Genomic DNA, 14,367 nt, shown 5'->3' with positions numbered 1-14,367 from the left:
ATGCTAAAGAAGCCCATCGTTTTCACCACCCATGCTTGTCAATGCTGAGCTAATTCAAATAAATAGGCTCCCATATTAGTGACGATGTACCAAGATTCTTGAGGAAGACCACTCCTTTAAACCTCCCAAGTTGTCGCTACCAAGGTTTTTGAGGATGCCACCATTACTTGCCTACTCAGCAACTTATGAAAAGTGACATGAGGTGAGGTGGCTTCACGTAGGCCTGGATCCTGATCAAACTCCACATCTACACTTGTCCCGTGTGACATTATTCTATCTTACACCCAAGAAACACAGGATCTGAGAATTAACAAGTGCAAATTATGACTAGCTACACATTATCAAAACCATACATCCAATGAATGCGAGCCATTCCTCCCCGGACCTATCAATAGGTTAGGTCAGAGACAATAAACAAAGAAGAGTTAGTTGGTTTGGCCTACCAAAACCTAGGAGAGCCTCTTACCCATCCTTCGCCCATTGGATGCAGGGAGACAAGAGAAAGGACCTCACGAGACAGCTCTATGGCCAAGGGGAATGCATCTGTAGAAAGACTGAAAAGTTTTTTACCACTTGGCTTTTGGCTTATATCCCACCAATGGGAATGGCGTAGGTGGGGTACCATCAACTTGGTACTTGGTTGCAGTGGATTGCAGCAAATTAAGGAGGGGGCATCTCAGCGTCAAGCGCGCCGAACGCTATAGATCTCATGCCCACATGAGCTGCACTTGGACGTTGGGCCTCTTTTTAGGGTACAACCTTTTGAGCTGTGAGTATCTCTCTGTCTTTGGAAACCGACCACTAGATTTGAGCTCTGTTTTGCCTTTGCACATGTTAGGGCACGGGCGCCTCTCGTCGTGCCAAGGATTGCTAAGAGGGGCAGGTCTAGTTTTGGTTATTTGCAGGCCACCATGCCTCGAAGTACGTAGCAATGTTCTACCAAAAAAAGAAAGAAAGAAAGGTACGTAGTAATGAATCATACGGTGATTACGCTGCATTGCATGGAATGTAATTGTGGTGAATGAGGTGTTTGCCTAAGGATTATGGTAGGAGTTGCTTCTTTTGTGGCTAACCATTTCAGAGACTATCTATAAGTTGGAGAGGCGAAGTTGTCCAGTGCTCTCCGCGATATTTTACCTTTTGATTTTCTCGACTGTATCCGTACACGTTATGTATGATACTTCCACTTTTAGCAAAAAAAAAAAAAACATCTCTTGGCTGTTTGTTTACTTTGCTTTAAATCAAAGTTAATTTTTGTGAAATTGAGCATGGTAGAATGGATTCAGATCTTCTCTAGTCCCGGCTTGCATCGGAGAGGGTTTGTCTTCGGATGATGGCCGACTGTGGTTAGTGCGAGGACTATGATTGGAAGATATGTCGAGGGGATTGGAGAGGATCTCAGTTTTTTCAAAACCTTACATAACATAGTTGATATATTTGAAATTTTAAAATAGAATGGTGCTATTCTGATCAATTTTTATATACACATGTGGTCTACAGCTTATGACTAGGCATGTCTTGCTTGGCCAAAGCCATGTTACTTTTGAAATTGATTCAATATAAAGAAGGTTTGCGATCGCATAGTTTTTTCTACAAGCAGTGTTGAAAGTTTCTTTGAGGAAAAATAAAAAATCTTGAAGAATCTACAGAATTTTGACAAATATGACCTAGTGGATTCTTGATCCTTATTGGGATTGAACCATGGATGGAAACGGGGGCAGGCCTGGATAGATCTGCCGTATTCAGATTATTAAATAATTATTTCATACATTTTATAATATTTTATATTTTAATTATTATTTTTTAAAATAAAATTTTCTCTTTATAAAATAAAAATATTTTTAATATTTTCAAAAACCTTACTTTTAAAAAATATAAATAATAATAACTTCTATGTGCTACTATATTTATATAATTTTTACAAACTTTTTAAAAATAGATAATTCATGATTAGTTTTACTTATGCTATAATTAAAGAGCAATAGTACTATTTAGTCCTAAGAACTATTGATATTTTTATATTTTTTTCTTTTAAATAATTTTACTTTTAATATTTTATTACAAACTCAGCCGAATCAATGATTTAAATTTTTGACAAGGTTGATCTCCATGCAAGTTTAATAACCATATCTTAAATTAGTTTCCTATGTAACACATGCAATCAATATATTAATATTATTTTTTACTATTGAGTTCCGTTAAAAATTTAATTTATATTCGAATAATATTCGACTAGTATCCATATCTAGAATAAATATGGATACTAATTTTAAAATTTGTTTAATATTTATATCTATACTCCTATTTGTGAAAAAATATAAATATACATGTATTCAATCAATTTTCAGCCTTACTCAGCAGCTCACATAACATTAAACAAGCTAAGGTTCCAAAACATAGAACATATAAACCAAATATTGAACAATAATACAAAGAATAAATAGAAGTATTGTTCTTCAGAAAATCTAATATACCTTAAACTAAAAAAAATAAATATTTGAAAAGGAGATTTAGTACATACCCGGAGCCTGATCTGGAGTAGGCATACCAACTATAGGTTTATTTTAAATATGCATTCTCATGTTGACTCTGAATGCGTCGAGTAAAACCTGTTTTATAATTGTCATGCCCCCGCCTGCGTGGGGCACGTGAGGCACCCAGTACCCACGTAGGAAGCCATATGAGGGGAGAACACGGAGCTCCTCTGTCAGATATTGTTCAGTTTCGGAGCCCGCACGCATACACACACGCCGCTTAAACACCTTTCCGGTTTTGTTTGCCATCCAAAATGCGTCTGTAGGATTTGGAGACACCCGCTTCATATGCCCAGGCTTTGAAACGAGTCTAGCTGATGTGGATTTTTTCATTCACCCATTCTCGGACTAGAGTCGTCCTCGGCTCTAATACCAAATATCATGCCTCCGCCTGCACGGGGCACGTAAGGCACCCAATGCCCACATGAGGGGCCACATGAGGGGAAACACGGGGCTCTCCTACCAGATATTATCCGGTTCCAGGGCGTGCGCACGCGCGTACGCCACTTATACCCCTCTCTGGTTTTGTTTTCCATCCAAAATGCGTTTGTAGGATTTGGAGACACCCGCCTCATATGCCCAAGCTCTGAAACGAGTTTAGCTGATGTAGGATCTTTCAATAATGGTCGAATATGGTTGGATACACAATAGACGTAAATTGCCGCCCCTAGAGTGAACATCAGGCCGTATACTACAGTTGGGATTACTTGGTTTAATGAGTAAACTGTTATCTACTCGTAGAAGATGAAATTAGCTACAATCGAGGTGTACTCGGAAATTGGCTTAGTAGATAACGAAGTATTCTATGGATAAAACAATGCCGCCCACAATGTTCTGTGGCACTTATCACATGCTTTGGTAACTCGGGAAAAGTGACTTCCATGAGCCAGGCAAGCAGGAAGAAGAAAGTGAAAGACGCATACATTCAACCTAGCTCTAGTTCAAGCTTGGCCACACATTGGAGTAACTACAGGATCTAACCTAGTTTTTTTTTTAATCTTTTTCTTTTGTACGAGCAAGAGATACTCTCTAGCATCTCTAGAGAATACATCCACACTACTAACTTGAAGAAATAGAGCCAAGTCCGCTTGGATGTAATTACTACTCCAAAAAGTTTAGTAGTAGAGGAAAGCAGCCATGTTTGCCAAGTAGATCGCAGTATAATTTCCTTCATGCAAAGTATAGATGCAAAAAAGAACTCAATGAGACTGGTAGCCATTGAGTAGACCAAATCTAGATCTTTTTATCTTTCTTTCTCAAACAACTTTACAGATGCAGACTGAGCTCTCGGATGGGATCTAATATCAGATCATATATCAACATTACTTTGTGATATATATCTAGGCCCGGATATAAACTTGGCCAATTGATGAAGCCTGAAAAATATTTTTTTTATTATTGCTAAAGCGGATGGATCATACCTGACGAGTACGGATACACCTAATAAAATCGAAAAATAAAAGACCTCGTAGTGTTGGGAGTAATTCTCCATATTCGGCTCACGGGATGCTATCAGAGTGACTGGCTATATAAGCAGTCATTTAATTTGCAGCTTTATTAATTTTACGAAATACATGCTTGATCTGAAAAATCTAGCTATAACCTGGAAGGGTGAAGCCTAGCTATAGCCTAGATAACCAGCAAGATGTTATTGGATGCTGAACACTGTAGTGCGTTGCACGTACCTACACCTTGGTGTGATGTGTGAGCCGGTGAGTTTTTATTTTTTTTTGACAAAAAAGGTAGGCCCCATTGACACATTGATGACATGTGGCAGTCCCCTGGCTGGCTGCATCCGCCCAAGGTATGACTACATGTCCATCCATAGGACGAAGGAAGAGGAATTTGAAAGCCATCGAGTGCTTTCTGGAAAATATCTTGGGGTTTGGGGCGGCTGCGTCCAGGTTCTCCTCACACCCAAATAAAACAATTGGAAACTAAGAAAAGGAAGGGAACAAATGAATAAAATAAGGAGTGTGGGACCTAGCAGCCCTGTGATCCTCCAAGTTCCAGATTTGGACTCCCTTTCCCTTGTCCGGGAATCGATATCTTCACCCTGTTGCCGGAGAGGGAAGGAGGAACTTTCTCATATACTCTATAATGGTCGTTGCCGGTGGTCTTCAGATTTTTAACATTTTTATTTTTAAGGCAAAGCTGAAAGTAGTTTGAGCTAGATTGTACCAAATACAATGTATTTTATAGGCCAGCACAGTTTTATTGAAAAATGACTCGATAACGATGGTCGAGTAAATCTAAAAAGACGATGGTAGTATGGATGGCTGACACTCGTTGCTCCGAAATATCAGGTTATGATTGACGGAGACGTTGTCTCTTAGGCTAAGCAGATCTATAAGAAGGCCAATGAAGCTGTAGAATGAGTGGCCTCGTATGTAGCCGACCACTCTAGAAGAGCTCTCTAAGTTGGGAGAAGAAGCTGTCTAGAGCACTCTAAATCTTATCACTATTCATGAAATAAAATATTATTTTTTATATTAGTGACTTTATAATATATACATTTATTAGTGAAGATAAAAATTACATGACTTGAAAAGGATTTTGTCAAATGGCATTATTATTTCATTGTTAATACTCATTGTGTCATATTGTAACCTTACATAATAGTTATCACGACAATAATAAGTGCATATAAAATTATCTTCTAGGATATTATGATGGTTTATAATAATGTGAGCCAAGAAATTGTTTGCAACAATTCTGTTACTAAGATAAGAAGAAAAAAAAAAGATCATTGCACCAACCTAAGTAACAACCCTTCATCCAACTGCAATTCACTTTTATTCATGTCAAGGCAAAAAATGTTGCCAATCCAATTTGTTCATTTTAGACATGTAAAAAAATGAAATTATGCCCTATATACAAAGTGCAAGTAAGCATACATCGTCTACCAACCTATTTTCCTGCTAATTTTTATGATTAACCAAAGATCCTTGGTAACTTGTTCGAGAGAAAAAATAAGAACACTATCAACATGGATATATAGGAATGTTTGGGCTAGTCCAAACAATCTACGTCAACAAATTTTAAGTAAATCTGGTTTAATATTTTGTTTGAAACAATATAAAATGAGGCATATGAATCAGCTCATCAGAAGCCCTACTAGTGAAATACTATATAAAAGTAGGCCGGCTTTTTTTCCCTTGGTACGTAGGACGGGAGCGAGTCCAAATTACATGCGAGCAAAGGAATTAGAAACATATGCTAAGCCGCATTACAACAACGGAGGCAAAATAATGTATTCAACGCTTTGTTTCATTAAGCTGTGAAGCTTTATTTGAAAGGAGTTTGCCACCTGGTTCCCTTTACTATAGAAACCGAAGAGTGTGTACTTGCCAACTGTTGGATTTGATGAAGGGTATTGGCTATTTTTGAAGTTAAATTGGACTACAAACATGCTTAAAAGTTATCAAAATAGTAACATATAAAAGATCTAAGCACTTTCTCCATGGATAAAACCTTCTCTCGGCCTTTGAAGCTGCTGTTATGAAGGAAGCTTGATCTCGTCATTAAGAGTGACAATATCACTGCTCGTCCTTTTAAAATGAGATAGATTTATTTATATATTTTATATTTTCTTACACTCCACCTCCCATATGAGCCGGATTTCTCTTTAATAGATGAGCCCAACATGTGAAGTTTTTAATAATAGAATTAAAGGGTGCGAAGACAGGGTTCAAACTCAGCACCTCCGCTCTGATAGTCTGATATCATGTTAACATCACCACTTGTCTCCAAAAGATTTAGCTTTTATGATGAGATAGATTTATTTATATTTTCTTACAAACACAACTAGTTATTCTTACATAAATTGGCTAATGCGAAATGCTACCACTATTATAGAAGATTTTCATGAATTACAAATAATTTTGAGACACCGACCCAATATCATGCCTGTTAAGTAGCAAATAGTAGATAAGCAGACACGGTAAAAAGCCGTGTGCACGAGGCAAACATATGGCACCGACCAAAATTCTTTCGAAATCAGATTAGTTGAAGATCGGAAAATACAGGCCATTCAAGTAAGGCTAAAAAGATAAGATAGTGGACTTGTGTAATGAGACGACATCAAAACCCCCAAGCTTAGCCAAATTCTAGTTTTAGCGGATTTAGAGCCAACCTGCACTTCACCCGTTTACGGAGCAATCATCAAAATCCGCCACCCGCGACAAATTAATGTCAGGGTGTGAGTTGGCGGGTCCGGGTCAAACATCGTCACGTTTCCCCCTTGGTCCCTGGTTTTTAGGGATATATGAAAATACCGTGGTGGCGTGACGTCGGGAAGAAAAAGAGAGTGAGAATAGGAAGAAAAATTAGCAGCCTACTTTGTCCGGCAAGTCCCGTTCGTCTCTTCTTTCCGACGCCGCTCTTCTTCTTTCTCCCCTCTCCTTTTTTCTCTCTCCAAGAGAAAGAGATGGTTCGACTCGAATTCTCCTCTCGATTCTTGTGTATTTGAGCGATGAAATGCGAGCGGGGACGCAAGGCTTCGGCGGAGGACGGGCGAAGGACAAGTTCCTAGGATTTCGCCATCACTGGCGGCTGAGGAGAGACGGACCCACTCTTCTTGAGGCGACTCGGGGCCCTTCACGAAGCCTTTTGGGTGGGACGCGGGTTGGGGACGGTGGTTTTATAGGTACCGGTTTTATATTCCCTCTTTGCCGCTGGTTTTGGGGGTCGGGGTGTTCTGCTGCGTTCTTGTGACTCGGAAAGGAGCAGTCTTTGTGGTTTTTACGGTATATAGGTGCGGGGGGAGTGGGAGGGAGTGAAAAAGATGATATTTTCCCGGGGTTTTGTTGTTGTTTAAGAGGTTATGTGTTGATGACTTTGTTGGTTTGTGAGTTTCATGGTTTTTACTGTTGTTTTCTTCTTCTTGTTGTTGTTTTGGTTTGAAAGGGAGGAATCCTGACACTTGTTTTTAAGAATTCTAGTTGTTTGTTTCGATGACATTCTCTGGTTCTGAAGGTTTGTGAAACTCTTGATCTTTTTGTAAATCTTTACCGGTTCAAAGTTTTGTGGATTGGTCTTCTTATTTGGGAGTATTTTGTATTTTGTTGTCGCTCTTCACTTCTTTTTCTGGGGCTAAGCGTTGAAATCTGAGATTTTACATTGAGAGTTATGCTCTTTTTTTTTACTGTTATTTTCTCTTTTGTATCATAATTAGGTTAATGGGCTTTGGATTTTTTAGATCTTTTGGAAAATCGAAATTCTCTCCTCTTGTTCCCAATCTTGGGTTCTAGGGTTCATCTGCTGGGTCTTCGTCTTGTCACTCGAATTGACAAACGGCCCTTGAATCTATTTATTTGATCGACTTTTCTAAGAACCGATTCTTGAGGTTTAGATTGGGGCTCTTTTTCTGTTTGGCATAAGGATCAGCGGAAGCGGATACCCGTAAGCTTGGATGCTAGAGTTTGGTTTCGCAAGATCTTCTTTGTCTTTTGAGAAGCGGTAGATAGATTCTTGTCCTTGATCTTCTTTCTTCTTCCATGGATGTGCTTTCGTTTTTAATCTTCAAATGTGGTGACTAGGGTTTGCTGTGCGACACTCCGGAGAGCTTGGGATCTTCCGATCAATGGATTGAATGAAGCTTTCTAGTTCAGATGTTAAGAGCATTGTGCCATGGGGTTCTGATTTTTTCCCTCTTGCTCTCTGCATCCGCCATTGAGATCGGACGCTGCAGCTGCGATGTTGACAGCCTCTGGAGCATCGAGACCATCCTCCAATGTCAGAAAGTGAGCGACTTCTTGATCGCGGCGGCTTACTTCTCAATTCCCCTCGAGCTTATCTACTTTGCGGCATGCTCCAACCTCATCCCCTTCAAATGGATCGTATTCCAGTTCGGGGCCTTCATAGTCCTCTGCGGACTGACCCACCTGCTCAACGTCTTCACCTACGAGCCCCACTCGTTCCTTCTGATGCTGAGCCTCACTGTTTCCAAATTCTTCACCGCGCTCGTCTCGTTTGCGACGTCGATCACCCTCTTGACCTTGATCCCTCAGCTCCTGAGGGTGAAGGTGAGGGAGAACTTCTTGAGGATAAAAGCCTGGGAGCTGGACAGGGAAGTTGGAAAGATGAAGAGGCAGGAGGAAGCCAGCTGGCATGTGCGAATGCTGACCCACGAGATCCGCAAGTCGCTCGATAGGCATACGATCTTGTACACCACTTTGGTCGAGCTCTCGAAGACATTGGGGCTGCAGAATTGTGCTGTATGGATGCCTAATGAGAATAAAAGGGAGATGAACCTGACTCATGAGTTGCGACAGAGAAACTCATCCAGTATGTACAGTTGCGCGATCGCCATTGATGATCCGGATGTGATGGAGATTAAAGAAACCAAAGGTGTGAAGATACTGCGGCCAGACTGCGTGCTTGCCTCTGCAAGCAGCGGAAGTAGGCTTGAACCTGGAGATGTGGCTGCTATACGAATGCCGCTGTTGAAGGTTTCCAATTTCAAAGGTGGGACACCAGAGATTGTTGAAGCAAGCTATGCAATACTTGTTTTGGTCCCCCCTAGAGATGATTCGAGGGTTTGGAGCTCCCAGGAACTAGAGATTGTTGAAGTAGTGGCTGATCAGGTTGCTGTCGCCCTCTCTCATGCAGCTGTTTTGGAGGAATCACAGATGATGAGAGACAAACTGATGGAGCAGAACAGGACTTTGCTGCATGCGAAGCAGAGTGCCATGATGGCAAGCGAAGCAAGGAACACATTTCAAAGAGCCATGAGCCAGGGAATGAGAAGACCCATCCACTCCATCTTGGGTATATTGTCGATGATGCAACATGAAAAATTGAGCCAAGAACAAAGGCTTGCAGTTGATACGATGGCAAAAACCGGCAGTGTCATTTCAACATTGATTAATGATGTTATGGGCACATCTACTATTGACAACGAGCGCTTATCTTTGATTATGAGACCCTTCCAGCTGCATTCCATGATTAAGGAAGCTGCGAGTGTTGCAAGATGTCTTTGTGATTGTAGAGGTTTTGGTTTTGCATTTCAGGTTGATAATGCAGTGCCCGATCGGGTTGTTGGGGATGAGAAGCGGATTTTTCATGTAATATTGCATATGTTAGCTACTCTATTAAATGGGCGTGATGAAGGATTTGTCACATTCCGGGTGCTAAGCTATAAGGAGGACAAGGATGGTCAAGTTCAGGAATGGGTTCCATGGAAATCAAGATTTTCTGATGGATATGCCTGTGTGAAGTTCGAAGTTAGGATTAAAAAATCTCAAAGTGATGAGCCAAGTTCATCAACAGTTCAACTTGCTCCAAAGCCCAATTCTGAAGGGTTTGAGATGAGCCTCAACTTCAACCTATGCAAGAAGTTTGTGCAGGTATGCCTGATTGCATTCATGAAATACTTAATAATATTGTTTATTGTTACATGATGCTTTTAAACATTTTCTTAAGTTAGAGGAAACTAGTTCCAATTATTGCATGTCCAGTAGTTTTGCATAAAATTTTAGATTAGCATGCAGCATGATATTGGTATCGCATTTATCGCAGTGCAGTGCATATTGTGTCCTTTATGCATACATTAACTTAAAAGCCTTAACCCATCGATGTGGGGTCAGCCTAACTGCTTCAAGCATAATATGGTAAAACTGGGGAACCTCCTCCTTTTTTTTGAGAAAATTTGGTCCGAGCCTCACTATTCTTCATTAAGAAAATGAAAGAAGAGGTTACAAAAAGACGAAAAAGGAAAGAAAGGGACAAAAAGAGGAAACGACATCCAACAGGAAACTGCAGCAGCAGAACAGAAAACTAAAGTTTTAAATCAGTAAAGGAAATGCCTGAGAACATGCGTCAACAGCTGTAACTTCTTCTCGGAATAGGAATACAATAATATCGATAGCCTGGTTTCTTAAGGACTGTTTACCCTTTAAAATTCTTCCATTGAGTTCCAGCCATGGACACAAGCACATATCAAATCCCAACCCTCTTCAGGTACCTGGGAACTTTGTGCTTTCTCCAATTTGTGCATATGTCCCGAAGATCAGCTCGGCATTGTAATTTTAAGCTTGCGTCAGTAATAATTCCTCTACATAGTATTAGAATAGGAGCAAGGTAAGAGTAGATGATTCGTAGTCTCTTCCAGTTCATAACAAAGAAGTCAGTTAGGTGGAGTTTTCGAATCTCTTAAGAAAGTTCTCAGCAGTCAGATCTTATTATTAATAGCCAATCAAGAGAAACAGGAAGAGGGTAGCTCCATATTTGAGCTGCAATAGGTGGCGGACTACCTCTATGAATAAGAGTATTATGGCAACATTTAACTGAAAGAAACTTTCAGCACTCCATCTTATCTTGGTCGGTCCTTCCAATCTCCTAACTGAATCCTTGATAGCATGGAAGGTGAAAGGAAAAGGTTCCCCTGCCCTTGTCTATTTAGAAAATGTCCATTGAAATTCACACAGATAAGACACAGAAGATAACTGAAAGAAGAGTCAGAGAAAATCGGGGAACTTCTCGTATCCAGCTAGAAATCAACTTATTTGTAAATTTGTGCAAATATTCTACTCAACAATGCAAGGGAGGGGACTTGCTTGCGACATCAAACAACAATTTGCAGGAAATATACCTTACTATTTGGGCATTCCTAAGCTCATGAAACTGAGATGTGGCCCTTTAAAAACTCCCCTAGGTTTATAACAAGTCTAGATGAACAGGAAGCAACAAAAAAAAACTTAAGAGCTGATCATAGAAAGAAATCTATCAACTGTTTAGTACTGAGATGTGACCCTTTAGAACTCCCCTAGGTTTAGAACAAGTCTAGATGAACAGGAAGCAACAAAAAAGACTTAAAAAGCTGATCATAGAAAGAAATTTATCAACTGTTTAGTAAGCAACAATTTCACTTTATCCTTTCAAATTAATGGAATTGTTGCCACTGCAATTCATAGGAATTCCAGTTTCTGTGCACCATAATCGGAAGCTTTCCATCCTGATGCATTATCTTCTTTCTTCTGGTGCCATCCTTGATTTTCCACAAAGAAGGTGGCCTTTAACAATGTATGACCCCCCAAATTACCAGCTGCTAGTTCTTATGCATCAGTATCTCTGCTTCTTTATACTAGATCTTCTATTTTGTAGTTTAGAGACTGTTCAAGTACGCATATCAAGTGTAGCAACTGACAGATTTTTAAGTTCTTTGTGCTTAATATTTTTTTCTTTTGATCTGCAGATGATGCAGGGAAACATTTGGGCAGTTCCAAATTCCCAAGGCATTGCAGAAAGCATTACGCTTGTCATCCAATTCCGGCTGCAACCTCTCACCTCAGCCTCTGATGTGGGAGAAGCCTCAGGTCTCTTGCATACATCTTCAGCACCTAATTTCAAAGGCCTTAGAGTTCTCTTGGCTGATAACGATGATTTCAACAGAGCTGTTACTCGAATGCTCCTTGAGAAGCTTGGTTGCTGTGTCTCCTCTGTCGCATCTGGCATCGAATGCCTAAGCTCCTTTAGTACTGCCGCTACACCTTTCCAACTCGTAATCATGGACCTCGACATGCCTAAAATGGATGGTTTCGAAGTAGCAATGCGAATCCGAAAGTTTAGGAGCAGGTGCTGGCCTTCAATTGTGGCTCTGACTGCGAGCGCCGAGGATGATGTTTGGGAGAAGTGCTTGCAGTCTGGGATGAATGGTCTGATCCGAAAACCAATCACTCTGCAGGCCATGAGAGAAGAGCTCTACAGAGTCCTACATAACACCTAGGTAAGTATAGTTCTCCATTCCGGGGAGGAGAGCATCGTTAGCTCCCATTCTCCATTTACCCCACGAAAAAATAAAAAAAATGAGTCTCCTCTCTGGGATTAATGCAGCAGAGATTCTGTTTTGGATTAACTGGGACTTTGGTAGTACCATCATTATACAAGTTGTTTGCACACAGAAGGCGAATACAAAATTCGGATAGTGATTTTTCATTTAGCCATATGTGAACATATTATGCTCTTAAAACTGAAGATCAAATGCAGATAATAGCCCCAATCAATCGCTAACTTTTTTTTTTTAAATTTCTTTTGAAGAGTCAGCGAGCACCTTTCAATCACCAGCATTACAGGAAAAGTAGTTAGCTTCAAATTTCTTGGTAATGTTGCTTTCTTGCTTCTTTTCATCAGTAACTTGGCGAGTTTTAATTTCTGATAGTTGCTAGAAACAATGGTAGATAAAGAATTTCTGTGCAGTGGGTCGTTTTATGCACCTGTATGTTTAATAATCTCGTAACAAGATCCTGGCGAAGACAATGTTACTCTTCCGGTTAGAAGTCTTTGATAACTTCTAAGATATGTCGCATACAACGCAAGGTTTTGGGTTGGTTCAAGTGGTTAGACAGGAAATATTTTGATTATTAATAATAAAAAAATCATAGGTTTCAACTAGACTCGGGTGGTTGGATAGGAAATATTTTTGTCTTGCTTACCAACGGTTATTAGTCGGTCAACGGTCAATAAGAACCAGCGGATTTTTTGGCTCGTTGGACAGATGGTGCTGTAGACTATTGTTTTTTTTGTTGCTAATCATGAGAAACTTCATTTGGATAGATCACGAATCTAAACTGGAGCTTTTTTTTAGTTTTTTATTTTCTGATCTTATTGGTCGTATTTATACTGCTCTTGTACCTATTAGCATATATATATATATATATATATATATATATATATATATATATATATATATATATAATTTTTTTTAATTGAAGTTGGGAGTGACCTTTTATTTTGTATCCTAAATTCTCCATTTTGTTAAACCCCATTGAGATCTCGCTCGCCCTTCTTTTTCTCCGTCCCTTTCTCCCCCCAGTGCACTTTTCCATATATATATATATATATATATATATATATATATATATATATATAGAGCATCGTAATTTTTCACTAAATGTATATTGTTTCTAATAAATTAGAGGCGTTGCGCTTATCTGGCACTAGTCCTTGCACATGCGTGCATGCAGGTATTAAAAATAGGGGACTGAGTACGTTTTGGAGGGGTGTTTATTCGTAAAAGAGGAGAGAAACAAGAGGATGCAGCAGAGGCTTCACTTTTCTGCAATTTAACTTCGCATTCTAACCCTAGAAATTCTCTTTATATAACAAAAAAAAGTTAGAATAGGATGCTAACACGTACTATTGAATTATGATTACATACAGTTCCAATGAATCTTAACCTTTTTTTTTTTTCGGTTACATTAGTAGCTCACACTAGTCTTACGTGAGCATTGCTATTTGAGTCAAAGGACAAAATACTCCATAGAGATGGAGAAATACATGCAAAATGGGTCCAGAAAATCTTTCTAAAATGGTGAACAATAAAGGAGGCGACCCAATCAACAGCTTTGTTCACTTTCCGTAACACATGCACAATCTAAAAAGCATTACTCTTTCAGCAGCCTCCGGATGTATTCTAGAAGCGGATGGTTGGACACCCGTGGCCTCTTCTGTAGAATCCGCTCAATCATCTCTACTGAGTCTCCCTTCAAGATGATGCTCCCAGCCTCTAGTATTTGTCTCGCATAGGAGACTTCCTTCCAGGCGACTCTAAGTTCCGCCCCCGAAACTGATGTTTCGAAGATGCGCCGTCCTCCCGCCACAATCAACTTAGACTCGTAATCCCTAACCACAAAGGTAACACCAGTGTAGGCTCCACCAACTGGCAGACTATTATCAAAATTTATCTTTAGATGGTCATACCTAGGTGCAAAACTCATCAAAAGAACCGAGGCTGATATCCTCACCACGGTGGGCTTTTCCGGCTTAATCAGGCCCGGCCCGTTTGTTACTTTTTAATAAATTGCTTTAAAAAATTGTTCTAGCTCTTGAAGCC

At 39.8% G+C, this 14,367-nt stretch overlaps 1 protein-coding gene across 4 annotated transcripts; it reads left to right on the top strand.

Moving 5' to 3' along the window:
• The first annotated feature begins 6,751 nt into the window (after positions 1-6,751).
• On the top strand, positions 6,752-12,474 carry LOC103715463 (ethylene receptor 2-like). Of its 4 annotated transcripts, none has more exons than XM_088718160.2 (4): positions 6,829-7,182; positions 8,075-9,883; positions 11,731-11,851; positions 11,928-12,474. In XM_088718160.2, exons 2-4 carry the CDS (start codon positions 8,147-8,149, stop codon positions 11,999-12,001), a joined length of 1,932 nt encoding a protein of 643 aa, XP_088574286.2. In that variant the 5' UTR covers positions 6,829-7,182; positions 8,075-8,146; the 3' UTR covers positions 12,002-12,474. The 4 variants fall into 4 exon arrangements, with proteins under 4 accessions (XP_026663630.1, XP_008801309.1, XP_088574286.2 ...); XM_008803088.6 differs by having other exon boundaries at positions 6,829-7,994; XM_026807829.4 differs by having other exon boundaries at positions 6,752-7,994; positions 11,731-12,474.
• The last annotated feature ends 1,893 nt before the right edge of the window (positions 12,475-14,367 follow it).

This window comes from Phoenix dactylifera, chromosome 3, assembly GCF_051530095.1.
Source record: "Phoenix dactylifera cultivar Ajwa chromosome 3, Ajwa_hap1_PhDact_Kaust_v1.1, whole genome shotgun sequence".
In the NCBI taxonomy this organism is placed as follows: Eukaryota; Viridiplantae; Streptophyta; class Magnoliopsida; order Arecales; family Arecaceae; genus Phoenix; species Phoenix dactylifera.
The sequence above is the reverse complement of the archived record's forward strand: the minus strand, read 5'-3'. Positions and strand labels throughout refer to the sequence as shown.

Excerpts from the sequence above, each read along its gene's own strand:
- LOC103715463 (XM_026807829.4), top strand. The coding sequence starts at position 8,147 with ATGTTAAGAGCATTGTGCCATGGGGTTCTGATTTTTTCCCTCTTGCTC. Across the intron at positions 9,884-11,730 it reads TATGCAAGAAGTTTGTGCAG|ATGATGCAGGGAAACATTTG; the intron begins GTATGCCTGATT and ends TTTGATCTGCAG.